Source organism: Artemia sp. Qi Xiang Cuo, chromosome 13 (assembly GCF_049724085.1).
Source record: "Artemia sp. Qi Xiang Cuo chromosome 13, ASM4972408v1, whole genome shotgun sequence".
Taxonomy (NCBI): Eukaryota; Metazoa; Arthropoda; class Branchiopoda; order Anostraca; family Artemiidae; genus Artemia; species Artemia sp. Qi Xiang Cuo.
This window is the reverse complement of record NC_142806.1, coordinates 39,578,480-39,602,218: the sequence shown is the minus strand read 5'-3', so window position 1 is coordinate 39,602,218 and position 23,739 is coordinate 39,578,480. Positions and strand designations below refer to the sequence as shown.

General features: G+C 35.3%; 1 protein-coding gene across 1 annotated transcript in view; it reads right to left on the bottom strand.

Annotated features, from left to right (window-relative positions):
* ds (dachsous cadherin-related 1) overlaps nt 1-23,739 on the bottom strand; it is a 130,124-nt gene that overhangs the window by 4,645 nt on the left and 101,740 nt on the right. Inside the window, exons 12-19 of the mRNA XM_089099126.1 lie at nt 21,762-21,929; nt 19,984-20,232; nt 13,250-13,532; nt 11,989-12,306; nt 7,139-7,424; nt 6,026-6,325; nt 4,537-4,837; nt 2,259-2,399 (exon numbers count right to left, since the gene is read on the bottom strand). Of these exons, the coding sequence (XP_088955252.1) occupies nt 2,259-2,399; nt 4,537-4,837; nt 6,026-6,325; nt 7,139-7,424; nt 11,989-12,306; nt 13,250-13,532; nt 19,984-20,232; nt 21,762-21,929 (2,046 nt within the window). The remainder of the gene's footprint in view (nt 1-2,258; nt 2,400-4,536; nt 4,838-6,025; nt 6,326-7,138; nt 7,425-11,988; nt 12,307-13,249; nt 13,533-19,983; nt 20,233-21,761; nt 21,930-23,739) is intronic.

The following is a 23,739-nucleotide window of genomic DNA, read 5'->3' as shown; positions in this document are numbered from 1 at the left end:
ATAAAGTAGCGTCACACATACACTTTTATTAATTCCCGCTTTAATCAAAGAAGCAATTGCTTGATGATGATTCACATAATCGAAAGCCTTAGAAATATCAACTGTACAAAGGAACACTGAATCATCCTTGAATTGCGCGTCGACAAGGATCTTAAGAGAGAATTCGATGGGCCTGTTGACAACCAAGACCCTTCGAGAAACCGATTTGGTTTGCACCTTAATCTTCAACACTGGTAATGGGCAATATTACATACTCAAACACTTTGCTCGCATGACAAGCAACTGTGATTGGCCTATATGATTCACAATAATCTGCAGATTTACCTCTCTTTAGCACAAATGTTACATGGCCAACTAGAAAACCATTTGGCACAATTCGATAGCATTAATCATTTGAGAAATCAACTGGAGACAAGAATGAAGTTCATTCGGTGCTCCAAAAAGGTGTTCGGAGCAGAGACCTTCACTGTCGGGTGAGGATGAGGCTTTTAACTTCATTAAAGGTTGTTTGATGCTTGTAATTGTAACAGCAGGGATATGTGATTGAGTGAATATAGCGGGCAATAGTGAATAAACACAAGCAGGAAATTTTGTACTGATTGAAGGATTCTTATCAGAGAAAGTGTCCTTGTAATATTCTTCCCACGCACTAAGTGAGAGATTGGAAGGTGGTTGGCGGTACGAACTCTCTTCAGCTTTATGAACTTGGCACCATGATTTCTGTGAACCAGAGAACTGTAAAATTCCTTTCAGGCAAAACTTACGAGTTCTTTCTTGTAGTTACGCTTTGTCCTGCACTTTAGGTCAAAAGTGGTACCATGATGTTGTCTTCCGCAGGCAATCCAGAAGCGCAGCCAAACCTTGGCTTGCTGCCTAGCCGGGGAGAGAGAGCAACCGGAGTTCTTTGAACCAACACGGACCCTTTTGAATGGAACTGCAGAGGCTTCGGCTCTATGTAGAGAATGTATTACTTTCTCGTAATACAAATTAAGATTAAGCTTCGATATCGAGTGGCTCACCCCGACTGCTAGGATGGCACTTTAATAAGAGACAATAAAGTAACCACAGTTAGCGAAAATAGAGCGTTGTCACACTTTGACCAGTCTTTTTTGTGGTACCACTTCGACTTTTTAGCACGACTCGCTTCTTACTTTCAGTTTGTTACCACAAACTACTTGATATATTGTAATCTAGATTCACTTTTTAGTGTTTTGTTAATCTAAATTCACCTCTTTGTTCAATATCCGTGAAAATAAAATGGAAACTCGTTTAATGAGATGGTTTCAGAGAAGCACCAAAAATGCCTAAATAGTAATTTCTTCAACGAGAAAACAAGTAGTCAAAAATGATACGGAAAATTTGTTTTTGGAGAGAAAGGCTTGAACTAAATATCCATACTGTTATAGGAATTGCTGTTATATCTTGCAAAAACTTCGTCCTATTACAAATTTTAGGTAAAATTCTAGTTTAGCTACTTTTTGCTATCTTGAAAAGGGGTTAAGTTAGGAAAATTAAACTTTCAGGAACGGGTCTACAGACTAAAATATGTCCCGGGTAGGTATTTTGAAGTACCTAACTCCACTTCTTCTCCCTCTAGAGGGCCCTGATCTTCAATGATCTTTAAAAATCTTTGTGTTACTGTTTTCAGCTTTGCAACTTTGCTCATTCCCAATTTATGAGGTTTCAAAGATCTGCAGATACATTTGCTAAATTTAGAAAAACCCATTGATATGGCTTAAAAGTCTACTCAAATAACAGGAATTGCATATGTGATAACTGAAAATTAAGAAAAAATGTTGTTTTGTCAAATTTTCAATAGGTGACCTGTCAAGTAGGCAAATTTCTAAGATATTAAAATCAGAAGAGGGTTAACATAGAAGCTTGGCAGTACCTTCCCAGAGTATTTTTTTTTTTTTAATAAATCCCACCTCCTCTCCTCTCGGTGACATAATAATCTTTTTTACTTAATTTCAAACTTTAATGTCACCTACGCTAATTTAAAAACAACAGCTTCCCAGAGTATTATTTTAACCCTGTATTCATTACTGAAAACTTCATTTTCCTAACCTAAACCCTTTCCATGATAGCAAAAAGTAGCTAAACTAGAATTTTACCAAATTTTATTTTCAAAAACCAACAAAGCCTTTTAATTGGGTTGGAATATTGGACTGCTACTATTTTATGCGTCATTGGAAAAAAAAAGATGTCGATGAACTACTAATGTTAATAAAGAAGTCCTAACTAAGATAGAACCCTACCTTGTTATTTGAAAAGTTCTATTTAAATTGCCATCTTCTATAAAATAATCGATATTTCTGTTGTCCCTCGTCTCGTCTCGGTCGTTTGCTGTTACTTGGACAACAGTTGTTCCTCGAGGTGAATCTTCAGGCAGTAGCACACTGGAAAAAACAATTAGGATAGTTCCACGAACATTATTACTTATAGGCTTGGCGTACATATACAATCTTATTGGTGGAAGCAATTTAGTAGTCTTAGGTACAAGATAATCTTCGTTACCTTTTACAAGATACATAGATCCTTTGAATACTCGAATTATTTATACCTAGCTTAAGTCTTTTCACCTGGGTTTGTCTCTATTCTTTTCTGTTCTACTAAGAATTCAACAAAGACGGTCATTTTGAGATGAATGCACGTAAGGTGCTTATTGGTCCGATCTTTATGAGAAAGAAGAACTGGGAGCATTCTCAACAAGAAACAGGGAATGTCAGAAATTTACGAGAGAAAATTATCCCTATCTTGCTCTTTGTACAGATATACGTATATAAATGCGTTCTCATAATTTACCATCCATCTCATTATATGATATCTTATATTTATGTCAACATCAAGCCCAAGGGTAGTGCCATTCTTTATCTTATTTCATCTTATGTCAACACCTTATTTCATCGTCAGGTTTGTAACTGCAATTCATCAGGTGTAATATCAATATATAATAAATGTATGCAGACTTTGTTAAACTACTAAAAAAACATATAGTAGCAGTATGTAGGAAAAGTGATTCATCAAACTTTTTGTGGTAAAGAACTATAAGAAAAGAGTGACCCTCATCAAGAGCAACCCAAACTATAAAAGCACATATTTGGAAGCAATGTACATATAAAATACAATCTTCATTTTAAATTAACTCTAATCATTCAAAAAATATTAAGTCTAAAGGTATTTATCAAAAGTTGTTATCATCAGTAGATTTACCGTTCTAGAAAAAGAAAGGAGCTATAGGATCTCGTTGGAAAACAGGATCCCCCAAATCCTGGATCCCAAAGAGCTCCCTAACAAAATGCTTTACCTCCTAAATATACAAATGCCATATTTCAGGTTTTTCATGTCAGGGATAAAATTAGATAAATTGAAGCCAGTAATGGCTGAAACAATCACAAAGAGTGAATCGCCCTGGAAAGGTGAAGCCCCAGCCGTAGCACAAGGATAGATCCCTTGACGAGCAATGTGAGGAGGGAGAAAGAAGTTTTTGTGCTCGTATCGGATCAGAGGATCAAGTGCTGATTGCTGCCGATAGCTGGTGAATAGGGGGAGAGTCTCCACTCTCTTCTAAGGGATAAGTGTTACCTACCCAAGCGGGTCTGAAGCTGACGCGTGAGGTACTTGGGATGGGATAAAACAATATTGAACCCTTAACGCTACCAAGGAAGGCTCTTTTGCAAAGGGGGGAAATTTAGGCAAGTCCTATCTCAAAAACCACAACCGATGGGGCACCAATAACTCAGTGGCTAAAGGTTTTAAATTTTTTTGTTAATCCGTTTGCAATAATAGTAAGTATTCTTTGTCCCAGTAGTCAGTAAACAGATTGTACTACTTGTCAAATTTCCATCTAGAATTTGTTTTGCTTTCTTCTAGAATTTAGTTAAGAGTAGAGAATCTTGTGAACTCAGTCGTCGATTAAAAGCGGTTTCTATAAACTAAAATTTGTACGTAGTTAAAAAAAAAAATTAAGTGATAACAAGAAAAAGGCTTTATAGTAGCGAAGCTTATAGAGCAAGTACTATTAGATACTTAAGACTATATTTTATACTACTATACGTTTAAAATTGGTAAACATCTGTAACTAATCTGACAAAGCGCAATGGAGAGTAGCTGCGGCACAAATGCAAGCCTATTATCAAGAGAGCTTTTACTATGTTCACAGGCAGCTGGTTTCCCACAATCAGAGAATTTACACTTTTTTTTCATTTTTTTTTTTTTATACTTGAAGTCTGAAGGCAAGCGAATATAGCATACAGTAGCTTTCATTAAAAGGTGACGAATCGTATACGTAGTTTAGTAAGTACACCCTGTTTTGTTACACGAATGTAAGATCAAATTGAAACTTCCACAAAGGTATTTTGGGGGAGTTGGGTGGTAGAGGGTAAAAGAACACTGTTATTTTAATATATATCACACATATATATATATATATATATATATATATATATATATATATATATATATATATATATATATATTTAATATTACTACTATTATTATCGTGATTTGAATATACGAGTGTACGTTAAAATCTACCTGTAAACATCCTGAGTAAATTTGGGTGCATGGTTATTGACGTCTGCTATAACAATCCGAACTGGTGCAAGAACCGATTTTGGAGGTCTCCCAGAATCTTCTGCTTTGATTAAAAGATACATAACCGAGCGTCTAGGATCGTAAGGAATTGAACGATTAGCAAATATCACTCCAGTATCCTCTCCAATGTAGAATCCTTCCCAAAGTCCGCTAACAATGCTATAATGAATCTTCGCGTTCATTCCCGAGTCACGGTCAGTTGCATTGACAGTCAAAATGGCACGTCCAGTATTTGTTAGCTCTGGAAAAGGAATTTAAAAATTTAATAAGACATTTTTTATATTTCTGACATTCGTTTTTGTTATAAAAACCACATGCAAAACATTTTGAAGGTAGAAATGAGACTGAAAATCCCACGAAATTTGGAAACGATGCGTTTGTTTTTGTTTTTCCTTCCATAGATAATCTCGAAGAATTCGTTTCCTTCGATCTACCAATCAGGTTCACCAAAGGGCAAATCATATCTATCTATTATATAGATTATTTAATTCATATAATCAGGAATATTTTGGTAATGTATTCCTAGTTGATGTTCATCAAAACTGCTTTTGGTACTATTTACCAATCTACCAAATACAATTCTTAGGAACAAAAATGGAAAAATTTTCCCTAATGGAATACATACTTGAACTTCGTATTAAAAAAATGTGATAAAAAATATTGAGACTAGTTTTGCTGATGCAAGAATTTTTTTTTGTTTCCTATAGTAGAAAATGCGCTTTTCTTAGAGAAGATTTTGCCTGGGATCGGTGATAGAAATTAGCTCGAACGAGGTTTTAGAGATACCATTTGATCCAGAGTCTATAGCATTACAATTTCTCAACATCCATACTCTTCCAGAGCCAGTAACATATAATGCAGGCCTATAAAAATCTGAAAATATATAAGAAGATTTGTATTTATGCAGATTTCGTAAGTTCCATTTAATTGTTGCTGTGTTTCGGTTCTCATTTACCAGTCAGTCTGACGAAAGAGGTTGTCTTGTAACTCCGTCTGCACGGATCAGATCAGAAATTAGTTTTTTTTTAATCTCGCCAGGCCAAATTGCACACACACACAAAGCTTAAATTCTTGTCTACATGTACCTATGGCTTGTAAACATTATACAGGCAGATAGGATAAAAGTTACTTCTATTTTCTGAGGATATTAGGTTCAGATGTTTCATAAAATGGATTTTTTTCACTATAGTTGAAAATGCGCTTTTCTTATTTCGCCAGGCCAAACTGTAGACACTCACAAAACTTAATTTTTCTAAAAGTACCTATGGTTTGTAAACATTATACAGGCAGATAGGGATAAAAATAAAAGATACTTTTATTTTCTGAGGACATTAGGTTCCGATGTTTCATAAAATGGACCCGCACAATCGGCCTTTTTTAAGAAATAAAAAAAAAAGAATAAATAAATAAACAACTAGTTTGGACTTACCAGGGACCAAAACGTCGTAAGAATATTGGCTGAACACAGGAGCATTATCATTTTCGTCTAAAACCGTGACCATCAAAGATGTCTCAGTAATGTGGGCTGAATCTGATGCTTGAATACGCAGGGTGTACCGTGACTGTTTCTCATGGTCTAAAGGAGCAGCAAGAGTAATACGACCAGAGAACCTGTCAATTGCAAATCTCCTGTCGGGATTTCCACCTTCAGCAAAATCATAGACAAGGGTTGGATTTGTGTCCACATCATTAGCTGTTATTGTTGTGATAACAGTTCCAACAACAGACCCTACAAAAGATTTTAATTACAAATTGCAATATCAAAAACATCAATACTGTTTATTCTCTCTAGTGACTACAAAGATTGCTAGTTTTTTCAAGTTTAAATAGATTTGAACAGGTAAAACGATCGCCACACAATTAAAGAAGAGTATTTTGACAATCTTAACGTAAAAAATAAATTTTATATCATATTTTATGTATAGTATATATATTTGCGTTTTCTTTGTTTTTTAATTTGGAAAGACAATCAACGAAGTTTAAGAAAAATGGTTTCCTCAGAAAACTGAAAATAAAACATAACGAGAAATTTAGTTTTTATTCTCTAAACGATGGTTCTGTTGGAAAAATAAAACTTTTATTAGGATGAAAGATAAAGTCCTAAATAATTATTTTACCCCTCAATTTGGTCGAGCTTCAAGGACCTTGCCACCATAACTTATAAGATACAATATTTTTATCCAAGTATCAACCATGCCACTATGCTTTAGAATTTTCAACACAAAATTGCTCATGATTTTAAGTCCTTTAAAACTGGTCAATGCTCCCTCAATCCTCATTCCCTATTTTTTTTTGCCCTTTCTCTTCTTTTCTGTCGCCCTCCCCTCTCTCTCTCTTGTTATTGCTGAAGGTTATCAGTTCCTCCTTTATCTTTTCCGTATCGCATCTATTTTACAATTAATACGTTCGTGTCTTCACAATTATCACTACGCCACATTTCTAACATTCTTTAATATGCCTGTAACATTGGCATTAGTTGACAGGTTTTTCTTCTTTCTGTTTTTTAATAATAATTCGTAGTAACAATATTTAAAAGCCCAACCTTCACTAACACTGACAACACTATAGGGAGGAAACGTTGGCTGGTTGTCATTGACGTCCACGATGTTAATCCTTAGTGAGCATGTGCCAGTAAGTTGCGGTGTCCCATCATCTGTTGCTATTATTGTGAGGCGATAGGAGTCTCTGATTTCTCTGTCCAGAACTATGTTGGTCTTTATTATTCCAGAAAACGGTGGATCAATGACAAAAGCGTTGTCATAATTTCCATCAACAATATGATAAGCAACTTTTGCGTTCATGTTGCTGTCACTATCAGCAGCCGACACCTGAAATAGGGTTTACGTTATTGATGGAATGAAATAAGGATCAAACAAACTATACAAACGATTATGACAGTCTGAAAGTCAATCAATATAAAGACTATTTGATCCCTAAGCCCCCGAAATCAGCAGAAAATACAATTGTATTCATTTACTTGTTACAATCACAAGAACCACAATACAACCTATTTATACGTAGAGAAGGAAGTAATCAATACGAGAAAAGTCATAGAGAAAATTTTAACAGTTGAAATGAACTTTTCGAATTGCGAAGCACCGCTTTGAAACAAAGCCATGTCTAGGGAGAAGCCCCCCCCCCCTGGGAACTGTACAAAATACCATTGAATTGACACTTTTCAATTAAATAATGGATGAAAAAGAACTACTCCATAGTTCAGCCCCTTCCTTGACTAGAAATCCTGGGCAAATTCGTGGTTATAGGAATTTGCGTAGTGGGCAATAAGTAAAGACTTTGAGATGTGATGCACGAGATATTAAGAGCGTTTTCTACCGGGATCACGAAATTTATTTATATAAAAAAATATACCATAGGATGCATTAACAGACACAGCTGAAACCGAAGCGATAAAATTCGACATAGCATATTTAAAAATGTATATTAATTATTAATTTCATAATATAGTAGTTAGCTATAAGCTACATATGAGGGGTGTATTCAATGGGGGGGGGGGTTGTAGTGGTTTTGGACACCTCCTTCTCGCTGAAACATTTGTCTGACTCATAAAAACGTAACAAAAATAAATATAATCAGATTCTTGATGCTTTTTTAAAGTTTTTTTTTTAACCCTTTCCCCAAAAAAAGTACGGTCCCCCCCCCCGTAAAAAAAATTTGAGACTATGGCCCTGCTATATGCTGTTAACTTTCAGTAGAAGTCTTTATGAAACTTCTTCAAGTAAAAAGTGAGATCTGAATAAATGTGCTGCAGTTTGCAATGAACTGTAAGTAATAAAATACAAAAAGATTAATGTTACTGAAATTAAAGAAATTCACTTTTTATTTCTGAGTTTATAAGGGAACTCAATCAAAATATTCAGTTCTTATTCATCATAAATTCGCCGTAAAATTGATCAGACAAATAACGGTTGACGATAAAAACTTATAAATGTTTTTAGTTGATTTTTCAAATATGCGTGGATGGTTAACAGCAGAGGTACGGTATATAATTTATGTGTCATAGACTCATAGTACTTAAAATATATTCTTAAGGTCGACTTTATGACAGTCATACCACAAAAATGGGCAATCCTAAAACTAAAATTGAGATCCAGTCTCGGGTTTCAAATTGAAGGATTTTAATGGCAACCAGAAATTATATGTTTGGTAAGAATTACTTCTAAAGTAGCCACTCCTAAAATAAAACTAGAAAAAAGCATACTTCAGATTGAAGAACAAACTTTATCCGCCTATAGCCACATTTCTCGGTATCCATGAAAGAGATACGTAGCAAGTACGAAGCATCAAACAGTTCGTGGTAACGAACTGTAAGTAAGGAGCGACCCAGCTCAATAGTAACCGAAACTCTAAAAAACGGAATTTTGATACAAATAGATATATCAAAAGAATTAGCTTATTATGCTGGTTGAAAATATATAAGTTTCATTAAGTTTAGCTTTATCCATCAAAAGCTACGAGCCTGATAAAATTTGTCTTGTTTTCGAAAAAGGGGGGAAGACCCCGTAGAAGTCATAGAATTTTAAAATCACAACCATCAGATTCAACGTATCAAAGAACCCTACTGTAGAGGTTTCAAGCTCATATCAGGAACAATAGGGGATGTTGTAATTTTTGCCAGAAGAAAGATCACCGATGCGTGTTTATTTGTTTTTGTTTTTATTTTCCCCCAGGGGTGATCGTATCGACCCAATGGGCCTGGAACGTCGGGCAAGGGGCCCAATCTGACGGAAATGAAAAGTTCTAGTTCCTTTTTAAGTGATCAAAAAATTGGAGGGAAACTGGACCCCCTCCTACGCCACTTTTTTTCCCAAAATCGTCCGATCAAAATTTTGAGATAGCTGTTTTGTTCAGCATAGTTGAAAGGCCCAGTAACTATGTATCTGGAGATAAAATGATCCCCCACAGCCCCTGGAAAAAGGTCTTTATGAAACTACTTTTAGTAAAAAGGGAGATCTATAAAATCTAAAAAAGTTATAAAATTTCTTAATTGAATTAGTGAGATCTAAAAAATTCATAAAATTTGCTCATTGTTTACGTATAGTATTTGTTATTGGGAAGTATGCATACATTTTTCGGGTGGGGATGGGAGGACGAATTTTCTGCTGGGAGGATTTTGCATGGGGAGAATTTTCCATGGAGAGGGAAGTTTTCAGGGGGTGAACTTTTCAGGAGAAATTTTAAACTGGAGGAATTTGCCAGAATTCATATACGAAATTTCTTTGTCTTGCTTTCTCTTTACCGATTCAATTTTACGCGTGGAGATGTTAAAGGTAATTGTCAAGTGTAAATTTTCGCCCGTATTGAATTATTAAGAGGATATTTCGGGGGGGAGGGGGATTTTTCGGTGGAAGTGGAGCCAGATATCCTGGCGTTATTTAAAAAAAGATCAGAAATTAAATAAAAAAAACTGAAAAGTAAGGAGCAACATTAAAACTTAAAACGAACAGAAATTATTACGTATGGGAGGAGGGTTGCCCCCTCCTCAACACCTCGCTCTTTACGCTAAAGTTTAAATTTTGTCCCAATTCTTTAAAAACGACTCCTGAAACACAAGGGTCGTTTAATAAAGTAACTTTTTTTAAAGTGCCGAAAAACTTTAGCGTAAAGAGCGAGCTGTTGAGGAAGGAGGCAACCCCCTCATATACGAGATAATCTCTTTTCTTTTGAATTTTAATGTTGCTTCTTACTTTCAGTTGAAAAACCCTGTTTTCTTTAATTAATTTATATATATAGCGGCCTGAAACACCCGTTTAGAAAACAAAAAGCATCGTTTATAAAAATTTACTTCTAGTTCACTTACAAATAAGTGTATTTATAACTGAAAAATAAACTAGTTATTTCGCATAGTATGGTTTTATATGGTCAAATTTTTTTTTACAACTTCACTGTTTATATAGACCTCCCCCAAAGACATATTCGTGTAGCGTAGAACGAAGGAAAAGGATGAGAGAAATGAATGTCACATCAAACAGTTCTTGGTAACGAACTGTAAGTAAGGAGCGACCCAGCTCAATAGTGTAAAGTATTTAACATCAATTCGAGAAGGTTTTCCGGGTATCTCATTTCTTAGTTAGTGTGGTTCGTTTATACTATGTAAGTTTTTACTTATGCAAGTATTGTGTAGTGTTTGTATAATGTAATTGTTTACTAGTTCATGCTGTAGAATGTTAGTAGGCGAGAAGTGAATGATTTGGGAAGGGAATGTTTTGAATTCAATTAAAGTTTGGGGGTTTAATGATAAGGAGATAAGCCAAATTTGGGAAATTTAACTTAAAACAGGGGGGAGAATCTGTAAAGTATTTAACATCAATTCGAGAAGCTTTTCCGGGTATCTCATTTCTTAGTTATTCGGGCATTTCTGTGTCAACGATAGCGGTCCAGGGGGGGGGGGGGCTCTTGGGACGAAATTTAGTCGTTGGAAAGGGGTCGTTCCCAGGCCAGGAACTTCCGTTCCAGGAAAGTTATATTCTTGGTTCATTTCTAAAGGGAGTCCATCTTTTGCATTTGTCGTAGCTAGTTGTTCTTGTGCTACCTTATTTTCTCTATGTGTATTCTCACGTTATTTAATAAAGACCATGTACCAACATTTATCGTCTATCTTTGGAATTTACGTAAACCATTACATCTGTCAATATAAAAGGCATACAAATAAAGAACTAAATAGAGGTTTACAATAGTAACCGAAACTCTAAAAATCTTGATACAAGTAGATACATCAAAAGAATCGGATGTTTATGCTAATTTCAAATACATAAGCTGATTTCAAATGCTCTTTTTCACAACTCTGCTTCTTAAAACAATAAAAAACTTTAGCGTAAAGAGCGGGGCGTTGAGGAGGGGACAGCCCCTTTCATATACGGAATAATTTCTGTTCGTTTTAAGTTTTAATGCCGCTCCTTACTTTCATTAAAAAAAAAACTTGTTTTTTATTTATTTAATAATATAAAGCAGGTAACTGGTCTGAACAGATGGGAAAGGCTAACCGTTCTCTTTTACATGTTGTCGATGGAAATAGGTGTTGGCAGGTTGGGCGTTTGAAATGTAGATAGTACTTGTTTATATAATTTTTGGATCAGGAGGGACGAGCATTCTTCTAAGTCGAAAATACAGAAACTAGGTTAATCCATGAAGATTGGACTGTCAATCAGGTCTAAGATTTGAGCAAATCTTATAAAAGAGCAACATCTATCGATACACACGCAGATCATGGGGCTTTGGATGTTACATGCCCCTAATTTACTCTATTTTTCGTGCCAAAGATGTATCTCATACTTGTTTATTTCGCTCTTGCTTATTTTTTTCAAATCATACTCGTCACTTCGGCTCAAAATTCCATCAAATTTTGAACAAAACAAAAATATTTTCGTTACTTACTTGCATGACGAAAGTTCCTTTATTGTTGCCTTCCCATACTGAGGCCATGTAATGATCCTGAGTAAATCTAGGAGAATTGTCATTCTGATCTATCAGCTCTATCCATACTGCTGCATATCCATAAAGCGGTATTTGTCCTTCTGCTTGGGCAACCACTATCAATTTGAAATTTTGGTTCATTTCAAAATCCAGATTTTTGGGATCCCGTACTCGAATAAGACCATTATTTGAATTTATTTCGAAAGTTAGGTCTTCGTTACCACTGCCAAAGCTGTAATTAATGCGCTGTCTTCTTCCATCTGAACGAACTGCTAGGACCTAAAACATATTAATATAACTTTATCACTATTCCCCATGTTTATTGCTCTTCAATCTATGTTATTAACATATTTCTTCTCGCTTCTTACATAGTTCCTGCATCAAGATCTTAGGTTTTAACGTTATATATATATATAAATGCAGCTTATGAAGTCTAAGCAAGAGGTTTCGAAGTTATACAAAAATATGGTAGCAAACTAACAATCAGTAGAAACATTTGAGATGGACAAGCTTTAATCTCTTCCACCCACATTTTTTAAGGAGGAATTTTTTTCCTTTATGTATCAGGTAAATAAATCTATCTTAATAAAAGAGCAATAATTGTATGTGTATCTGTAAATTTTTCTCGAAAATGGCACTGTAATTTTGTCTGAAAATTTGAATACTACCAATTTCTGGTGTGAGAAAACGATCTAGATAGGTCACAACTTTGGGAGAATCTGTTTCTCTTCACAGCCCCTTAAACATTTTCATAAATCATCCGCTGACTGAAATTAGAGACTCTTGAAGATTGAAAGCCTTCAGCATAAGCAGGAGTTTCAAAACGTCAATTGGTTTGTTGACAAATAAGTTGATTCCCATTTTTTAGAGAAAGACATTCCCGTCTGATAGTTGTGAAGTGATTATCAAATTCTTAGCTACTTTGCATTAAATGCTACGCATTGTGGCAGAAAAACTGCAATAATAATTATACCAGGGACCGAACTTTAGCTGGTTACTATTGTTTGTTTATTAAGATTGTTCGTTTTCCTCTGTGAAAAAACGGTCTTTCTACAGTGAATAGAATAAATTAAATCAAAGTTGTTTTGTGAAGGAGATTAAAAAAAAGAAAAACTGTCCACCGGGTGAAGCTTGGTCCCCTGGTACTAATGTCTTTAATGAAACATGAAACCAAATAGAAACGTTCCCTTCTCAAAGGGCAATACGTGGTACAGTTACTAACCTGCACAACATCTCTTCCAACTGGGGCATTTTCTTCGAGCCTAACTGTATAGGAGCTATTCTGAAAGCGTAAAGTAGGAGATACAGAGATAAGTTCACTTCCAGACCCATCCCCAACTCGTATTTGAACTAGTCCTGTGGAGCTCAATGAAGGAGATCCACGGTCTCGAGCAATGACTTCTAGATGAAGCAAACGACCAGCCTCCATAGTGAGAGCAGAGGGCGTGGTTATTATTCCACTCGTTGGATGGATTCGAAAGCGTGAGCCTTTGTCATTTAAAAAACTGTAAAAAAAATAGTATATTCAATATGGTTTACACTAAAAGACAGTAGCTTTTGACTTTGATTGTCACAAAAATTCCGAAAATACATAATTTGTTTAATTTATTGTTAAATTCCCTTCAACATTTATACTTTATTTCAAAACTATCAAAATTCATAAAGGTGAAAAACTATAAATGTCAAAGACTTTATCTATACGTGTCCTTTGTTTTGGAAATACATAAGAAGTCAGAGGTGATTTGTTTTGTTAGTTCAATATAAACTTTTGTGACTGTCTTATCATATTTCATGGATGAACAATACAAATTACCATAACTGCCAAACAGAATTTTAAACAAGTAAATAATTTTGTCTCCAGGTTCACTGATGAAAGAAATGCTTGGTTTTAATTTTAAATGGAAGAGTTTTTTTTGTATTCCTTTTCCATGTAGATAGGTGCACACAGGCCAGGATTTACCAATAGGTCCACAAGGCCCGGGTCTAAGGGCGTACAATACCAGTGGGCGCAATAAATTATCACTGAATGGTTTGTTTTTCTAAACAATAACTGGACTGCTGTGACTCATCGTCAAAGTGCCAGATGCACTCCGTCGCCGCGCTGCCGATTCACACGAGAGTGATTTTAAAACAACACAGGAATTCCGCCACCACTTATAAAGTGTCAGATGTCTCCCAAGAATGGCAGCTGAAAGTTCAGTATCACCTCTTTCTTTCATTACTTTTGGCTCATCAGTTGCATTCTGTTGAGTGCTTTCACTAATCATGAATTTTCAGGGATTTTCCCAAAAATCTTGCAAAAACGGAGCAGCAAAAACGTTTGGGCCTAGAAGCGTCAAAGCTTTTAATCCAGCCCTGGGTGCACAAAACACAAAGGATCAGAAAAATATTACAGGATAGAAACCTTATAATCTTATGACGATCAGAAAAAGTCTGAGGAGTGTCAAAAAATTTCAAGAACGAATGTTAAAATTGACAATGTAAAACCAAGTTTAATACGATCTGTACTGTTTAGGTGTTTAATTCTTTTTGTCTTTTTTTTGCAGCTTTTAATTGCCCCAGAGTAAAGGTCATCAGTGTACCAAAAGAACTAACTTTAAAATGCCGCCAGAAACAACCAAAAACTATGACAAATTGATTTAAAATCTGATTGATTTATTGGTCATTTTCAAAATAAATTTTATGTAATTGTTATAGTGCATGAATAGTCATGCAATTTTAAATAATTCATAAAAATTGTGATTGATAAATAAATTTGAAGCATTTACTCTGACAACAATTATTGTGACCCTTTTTTTTACAAAAGAAACATTCCAGTTTTTCGCTCATATATTTTTAGAGAAAGAGGAAAAGAGCGAGGGCGGTGATTAGAGTTAGTACAGCCTAAATTTTATTGTGGTTCTAAAGCTCATTTAAGCAAGATGATCTCCAACCCATATCGATTGAGGATATTGGTCAAAATTATACAATTAAAAAGTCAACGCTTACCTATCATTTTCATATTTCAATGCCATTCTGGACCTTTCAACTTATGATTGGATCCTGGCTTCGCCGAGAAGGCACAAGCAAATACACACATAGATCGTAATTTAGAATAGCTAGGATAGACAAAAAAGGTACCGTAGCTGGTTTACGAAAAGTTGCAAGCAGGCTTGCACGCCTCGACCCCCCATTTCTTAACACGTTTCGGGATTTTCCATTCAAATAAGCCATTTACCGATATTCTAGGATCACTAATTCGATCCGATCACCCCTGGGAAACGTGACCAATCCTTTTCATGGAAACTACAAAATCTTAATTTTCGTATATAGGTCTTTGAAACCTATGTTATTTGGTCCCCTAATATGCTAAATTTAATGACCTGATTTTCATCAAGACCACTCCTCTTCCTGGAGGCGTTTTTTTCCTTTTTTTTTATTTTGACATTTTCTCAGGTTTTTTGGATGACTTTTGAACTGATGAATTTTAAATATTTGGATTCATTATAAAAAGCAGATTCTTTTGATTTGCATATTGTTATCAAATTTTATGTTGTATAATTCAAGTTATTATTAGCATGAGTCACTCTTGTCCAGTCATTTTCCACAGTTCTCAAATCTATTATTCCAATTGTAATAAACTGCATTGGTCCAAGCATCACGGTGTCAAACCGCGATTTTTTACTTACAAAACATGCACTTAAAAACTGAGCAGCTAACTCATCAGGCAAGGTTCTGCGTTCAGTAGAATGACGAAATCGTGCAAAGAGGAGAGGGGGTTAGGCCAGAAACTTGGGCGGTTTTGATTCATATAATGCCATAAAGGTCTTTCACGACACTATGATAAATGTTGGGATAAATAAGGAACAATTTTACATATAATAAGAGCCTGTAAATGCCATTGGAAAGAAGTACAGTATGGCTCAAGGTTGGTTTTTTGAAGGTTGTGAATTAGTTTAATAATTTTAGAGCATTGGTCGACAAACTTTGTTGTCATAGTTCGTATAAAAAAGGTAAAGAATACGGTACTGGACTTTACAGTCCCGACCGGCGGTGCTGATCTCCGTTTCTTGGCCCTTCAGCCAGAAGGTGCAATGGGGGGCCAACCATCCTGTGCTTTCGCACACCCTTCCTGTTTATCTTCCCCAGATTTCTCCAGGTACCCATTTAGAGCTGGGTCGACTCTGGCTGAGCTTACAGAGTCACAAAACTGACCCTCGTCCCAAACCAAATAATTGGATACACCAGGATTCGAACCCTCGCCCTCTCGGACAAAGAATCCTAAATTCAGCGCACCAACCAACTCGAACCCAGTTCGTATTATTGCGTATGGCCCTTATTCACGTTGTGGCTATGGTAGCATCAACACATGCATATAATATCCATACGGTATTCTTCTTTGCCTACAAAAAATGTACCACTTTAGCTTTAAACGAAAAGCAGTTTAATGTTTGAATGGCGTAAAAATTTTATATTTATTAATAGTTTTGTCAGCTAGGTTTCACATGATAAGACGTTACCGAAGCCCGTCTGCTATTTTTCGAAGGTTTGTGTTAAAACAGCCGATTCAAGTGTCAATAAAACCCGGATAGGCTATCAATCGTAGGCCCAGCTTTTAATCTGAGGGCGAAAACAGGAACCACAAAGCAATTAATTCTTCAGAGGGCGGATAACAGCCTAGAGCTAGGTTATTGCCTAGCGTTCTCAATCCGGCTTTCGGCAACCCTATTTTTCTGATCCAAGTAATTAACATAGTGGTTTTTGGGTGTTTTGTTTCAAAGGGTATGAATTCAAACTCATAGTATTATGCACAACGGAATACATTCTTCTTGGGAAAATAGATATTACCAGTTCGACTGCGGCAATTCATATGCTGGAAGACATGATCTTTACAGGAGGGTGAATAAAAACCGACACATTGCTTATGAGTCATCAATTGTTAGGCGTAACCAGGAAGGTGTACACAAATAGTTATTTCAGGTCATTGAGGCAGTAAAAATGATAATGAATAAAAAAAAAAAAAAATCAATTTTTCAACTGTTTCTCAAAGTGAGAGAAGGAGAAATTGTGCATTTTGAAGGGGGAAAAAACATGAGAACAAAAGGTACTGGTGCATTATATATAACACAGCGCTAAGTCAAGTTTGGTTAATGCTAATGAAATAAAATAGGATGAATATATAACAGTTTAGAAAGAAATTTGGGATATATATTTGCACATTAGGGGGGGTAAAACATAGCATATATTAAATACGGGTACTTGTACATTATATGGTACCCACCGCTATAGACTGTACAAGGAAACCAGAAAAACGGGTAATTGCTAGATAAATGGAATGTCAAGCGTGATTTGTTATTGCGTTTAGAATATTTAAACTTTTCTTCTTTTTTTTGGGGGGGGGGGGGGTAGGGGGGGAGTACCTAGGTTAGGTTACGTATTTAATATATGCTATACCTTACCCCCATTAATATTTCCTTGTACGGTCTATAGCGCTGTGTTATATATATAATGCACCAGTACCGAACAAAATATAAGACTTGTATATGAACCAGTGGATCCAGCATGCTCAATTTTAGCGGAATGGGATAAAAATCTGAGTTTGACAATTATGTTACGCAACGTTTTTTGAATTACTACAGCAAAGCAAAGCTTGAGCTTGTATTATTTGATGATATTTAGGAGCCACGCAGTAGCGTCAATTCACAAAATGTAGAGGGGGGGGCGTATCTTTCAATTCTAGAGTCGGGTGGGACGCGATTTTTTTGAAGATATTTTTCAAAATTTAGAAGTGGGCAAAAAAAAATATAGGGGGACAAATTCCGACTCCCCAGCTTAAGGCACTGTGAACAAGCTAGGGAATGTTAGGAAAGATCACATTTGATAGAAAATTGCAAACTGTGTTGACCCGTAACCTAAAATACACCAAGAACTTCCTCGAACTTCATTAATCCACACGGTAGTGGTTACTTGGTTGCACTTAAAACAAATCTGCCAACAACTTACTCAAGTTTTTTTTTTTAATTAGATCTTATTTGATTTTTTTCACGAAAATCACTAATTGGTAAAGGACTATCTTAAGCGATGCCGTCCAATAAACCATTGATTTATAGCCTCCGCAACTCAGTAAGACTAGACAAAAGTAGAGGATGAAAACTGAAAAATTAGACAAACGTAGAACTTAAATTCAGTTAGACATATATTATTTCGGGGTGTTACCATTTCATCTAAACGTCATTTCGTCGACAAGGAAAATCCGTCAGAACCACTAACCGTCAGAACATCGACAGTCATAACATTGACATGTCAGGACATCGACAGTCACAATCGCTACCCGTCAGAACGTCGACAGTATGATATTATGACGGATTTTGTCGACGTCCTGAGGTGTCGATGTTATGACTGTCGACGTTTTGACGGGTAGCGATTGTGACTGTCGATGTCCTGACGTGCCGATGTTATGACTGTCGACGTTCTGACGGTTAGTGGTTCTGACGGATTTTCCTTGTCGACAAAATGACGGATTTTGTCGATGTCCTGACGTTAGTGGTCCTTACCTGACGCCTTCTCTATTATTTCGTTGCTATCTAAATTGTAAATTCCTGGAATTCTTACAAGTCCCCCAAAAAATATAGTTTATATTTTATATTTTATACCAGTCACAACCCCCCTAAGCTTGATGGAGTGCCAAGTTGTAATTTTACCAGCGGGCATCTACAAATGTCTCCTGATAGTGCCCTGAATGCATTTTTGTAATTATACATGTGTACCACTTGCATTAAAAACTGGCAGGTCATGCAAACACTAGACAATTATGTAAGATCAATAGCAAGAGATTTTATCAACGAAATATACTGATATGAAAAGAAAGGTCGATACCCTATTATACAGACAATGAAATATGAAAAAAAAATAATAGCATAATATAAATTAAGGGTCTTCGTAAATAGTGTAAAAATTAGGGATTGAGGAGTGTCCCTATCTCTCTCCCAGGGGTTTCTAGAACATTCTAAAATGATATATATTTTTCTAATTACAGTAGCTATATTTTTCTAATTTATAGTAGCTATAAAAATCCTTAATCCTTATCTTGAAACCCACCCCCCAGATGAGCTAAACCATCTAGGGCCTTGAAACAGGCTCCTGCCGTTATTCAAGCGGTTTTTTAAGTCATATAGAAACATGATACATCATATTCTTATTTTTCTTGGATCATTCAATTCCTATTAACGCCCGCCTCTAATAGCTTGAATATCCTTCGAGGTAAAATATGATATAAATACGTTCTAAGACCACACTGGCTAAACATGACGTTCAATAAAAGAAGAAGAAAAACAAAAACTACGAACTCAAACGAGGTCGATTTTCGTCCAGCAAAATCATCAGCGGCATAAACCAGCTTTTTTTCACTGGCTGGAAATCACCCTCGTTTCGTTTCTTTTTTTGTCGAATGACCTCTGATTAATTCCTTAGTCTTGTATTATTAAGAATAACCATTGGTTTAAAATATAGGGAGTAAGTACATGGGCGACCTCGATGGGAATGGGGAGAAGGATCCCAGTCATTTCCTCTTTCTCCATGGAATATTAACACAAAAAGGGCAAAATGGTATTAATTGAAAAAAACGATACTTTTCTGGCGAAATATATATTAATTAGATTAATTTTTAATTCGACAAGTAATACTGCAAGTCATAAGGGCTGATAATTTCTTACTCTAAATTCTAAGGGTGGCGTGATTATTATCTATTGTGTGGATGGTGTTTAAGGTCACTTATAGCTTTAGAGAAATTATACAATGTTGACCCTCGAGCAAAAATTTCAAATTCAAAAAAGCCTGATGATGGACAGCATATGACTCGTTGAAACTATTGCTTAAGGATTACAATGGCCTGATTTATCCAAAACTAAAGGTTAGCTAAAATCCCATTCCCATAATGATTTCCTATTTATAGGTGTTTTCTAAAGTGGTCAATCATACCTGTAAATAACTTCCCCGTTCACTCCATCGTCCTTATCTTCTGCCAAGACACGAGCAATTTGCTGATCAGGCTGGAGATATGTTGGAATATCAACCGTAAATGGATACTCAGTAAACACAGGTTTGTTATCATTAACGTCACCAATTGTAACATGTACTTGAGCATGCTCAGAACGGGCATCATAACGTCCACCATCCGTTGCTCTAACTTCGAATGTGTATGATCCCTTCTGCTCCCGGTCAAATACACTAAAAGAAATTTAGGATTTGTCAAAAAGAATAGCAGATAGCAGAAAGAATGCATGATAACAGAATTCAGACACTCATACATTCTTTATATGTTTCTTTTCTCTATTCTAGTTTATCTGTATGACAAGAGGGGGGGGGGCTAATTATTTTTAAACTTTCAAGCTCGTACATAAACACGTTCACGTCTAGGAAAATGTTGGACCACGATTAGGAGTTGTCATACTGAATAATCATTGATATTTTACAGGATGACAGAAAATGTGGGCATCAGCTTCGAGTAGTCTTCAGTGCTTGGCTTAGGAAAAAAGTGATCTAAATTGTAATGATAATTAGTTAAAACCAGAGAATCTTAGAGCTTTTTTTCTCTTTTTCTTTCTAAAGCAGAAATTCGGGATGGCATCAATCCAGTTCTGTGCAGTTCTGGAGGAATAGCTCAAACTGGTCTATGAGTTTTTTATAAAACAACTAAGGATTACCTCTAATTGCTTAATTGAGTCTACCATTGGTCTTCCGAGTCCCTGCACTCCTTTAGGTACCACCAACGAAAAAATCATGTAGACGTAGATCTGAGGTATTGGGTGTCTACTCAAAATAAATTTCGAGACTGATCAGATGGTGTTCAACTAATCATTAAAATCTAATCATTCCTTCTCGAGCCAGAAGTTCGTTGTGACAACTATCAACGCTCTCATGTAAGTCTGTAATATTTACAGAGGAACTCAATCCGCTGTCGTGCAAAAAATCTTTGAAACTGCTGGACTGAATATCTCGATTTCCTGACTAGCTCAATTGTACGCTTCCTGGGGCATCCTAATCAGTATGGAATGTTCAAGTTGAGTTCTTTTGGAGTCCCTTGCAATTCCATTGTTTACACTGTATTCCATACATCTTGATGCGATATTTAACACAGTATACCTTTTATTAGAGCTGTAATTGGAGTTTTAGTTAGATTTAGAGACAGTGCTTTCATTTTTGCCGGTGGAATAGAAGTGATTAGCAAATAAATAAAGGAGAAATCGTGAAAAGTGTGTGGAGCATTCTTTGGTATTTAACTGTGTAATAACGGTGCCGTTTTTTTTTCAAATCAATCGCTCAGACTAGAAAAAGTAACGCAAACCGCAATTTAAATTATATTGTCTTTTCCTAAAAAGATTTAATGTTTAATATATTCCTCTATGCGTACATTATCAAAATTATATAAGCATTATAAATTGTATACAAAAATGAGAAAAGAAAAAGAAAAACCAAATAGCATTCAAATAGCATTTTTTTTTAATATGCTGTGACAGACTCCATGGTCAATCCAAGTTTTACTCGGAATACCCAATCAAAGAACTCAAAGCTAATGGTTCATAGAAATTAATTATTTATTATGCAGTGAAGTTAAGCAAACTCCACATAAAACTACTATAAGAATGAAGTGAATTAGTCAATGGTTTAAAATCAGAAGTGAAAACAACAAAAGATATGCTGATATGTTCATAATCTCAGAAAATAGCCTATTATAAAGCACTGCTGAAGTGTCTTACCCTGCTGTTGAAATGACTCCTGTGATATTGTCAATTTTAAAGAGCCAATGGGTTTCGTTGCTTAGAGCATAAGTAACTTTGGCATTAGAACCTGCATCTGGGTCAAAAGCTTGAACAGTCAATACTGGAGCACCAACTGCAGCATCTTCTGATATAGTCGCTGAATATCTGAAAGGGAAATAATAATGCCCGTAATAATACCTATTCTGACCTTTTCCATATTTATAAATAATCTCTTCTTTAAAAAATTCTCTATAAAATGAAACCCCTTTAACAGAAAGAAGGAAAGCAGTCATGTAAAATTTGAAAGGAAAATTTGAGCAGATTATATCGGCGTTCTTCGGGTTTCATGTATCTGCATACAGGTGAAGATAGGAGAAAGATATTAGCAACCGACTAAAAGTTTGATTACAAGGAAGAATTATTATCGATTATAATCTGGAGCCTCAGATGATTTGTGGGAAAATGAGGTTGAAGAAATGGGTTTCAAGCAGACTCTAAGCGACAAGACGCTACTGGTCAGAAACTTTGTAAATAAAGTGTATTAGTAGCAAAAGCTGCTTTGCCCAGACTAGGATGCACTGCTTTATTCATCGTTCCAAGTGTTTTAATGTCGAGCCTTGGATTAAATGGATTACTTGTTTTGTTCTATTGTCCTTTGTATTATAGAACACATTGGATGTTTCAAGAAAAAACACTTAGATTCAAAAAATCCGATAATGACTTTGTATTCAAATCGAATCCTTGTTTACGGATTTTATTAAACTATCGTTTACGTAATCGAAAAAAATTATGATAAGATACAAATATTAAGATATCTAAAATTGGATTTTTTTTTTACATTTTGTATGTTACCGTTTTGATTTTAATGAAAATCTTATGACTTCTGCTTTCAGCATAGCACAGTTTTGCTTTTGCAATAACGTTGCTGAATGCCTTGAAGAAATGACCACTATTAGCAGACTAACCTTATCCTTTATAGCCACTTTTTAAATAAATAGATGAATTTGCTTACTTGGCTACAAAAAAAAGAAGATAGAATTCGAAATTTCTTTCTTGTGCGCTTCTTGATGAAGATGTTCAGTTTACTTTTTCAACAGAAGAGCAAAATTGAATCTTTTAAGCATTTTGCTGGATCAATTTTTTTTCAAAAATTGAAATTAAAACTTGGAAATTTTGCAGCATTGTCGAATAACATGGAAATTTTGCAGCATTGTCGAACAACACAACTTCAGTCCAGTACGTGGGCTAATACATAGAATTATGTCAGGTAATCTTTTAGAAACATGTATTGAAGAATTTTTTGTCCAACATTGAACATAACATTGACTCTAACTTCCTTTGAAGTAAATACACATTTGAAAGTAGAATCTGACTCGAGATAATAAAAAGCAAAATTTTTAATTCCACGTTACTTTGTATCAGCAAAATGTACGGAAAGATTCAAGCAGAATTGTTTGGCCTTTTTCTTATTTATTGAAAAAAGAAGCATTATCAAAGATGACGGCATGCCACACAGTTCTTAGGTTTCTCCTAAAGTATTCCTTATCATAAAATCATTTGAAAAAGTAATTACTTTTGACGGATTTTATAGTATAATCTAAAACAATCGCTCACAAAACAAAAACCCCATTTCCAAATCTGGAGAATATTTGAAATCACGTTTTGTTTTGGCTTCAATACACCTAGCGATGTCTCTAGCTGAGCATAGCAATATCTATGACCGGTTATCGAACTCAAAGCGAGAACATAGTAATCTACCGCCAACGAAGAGAATAGAAGCTAAAGAAAAAAAAACTAAAAACGTCAAATCCAAATGCAATTAACCTGTATGACTTAGACTTTGTTGTCACTCCAAAAGCAAAGTCTTAATTATGAGAAATTAAATACACACCCGTCTTTTCCTGCCTATAGTTTTTTTCTATCACAAAGAAGAATAACATGACTGACACAATTTAGTAACGCTGAGAGATAGCTA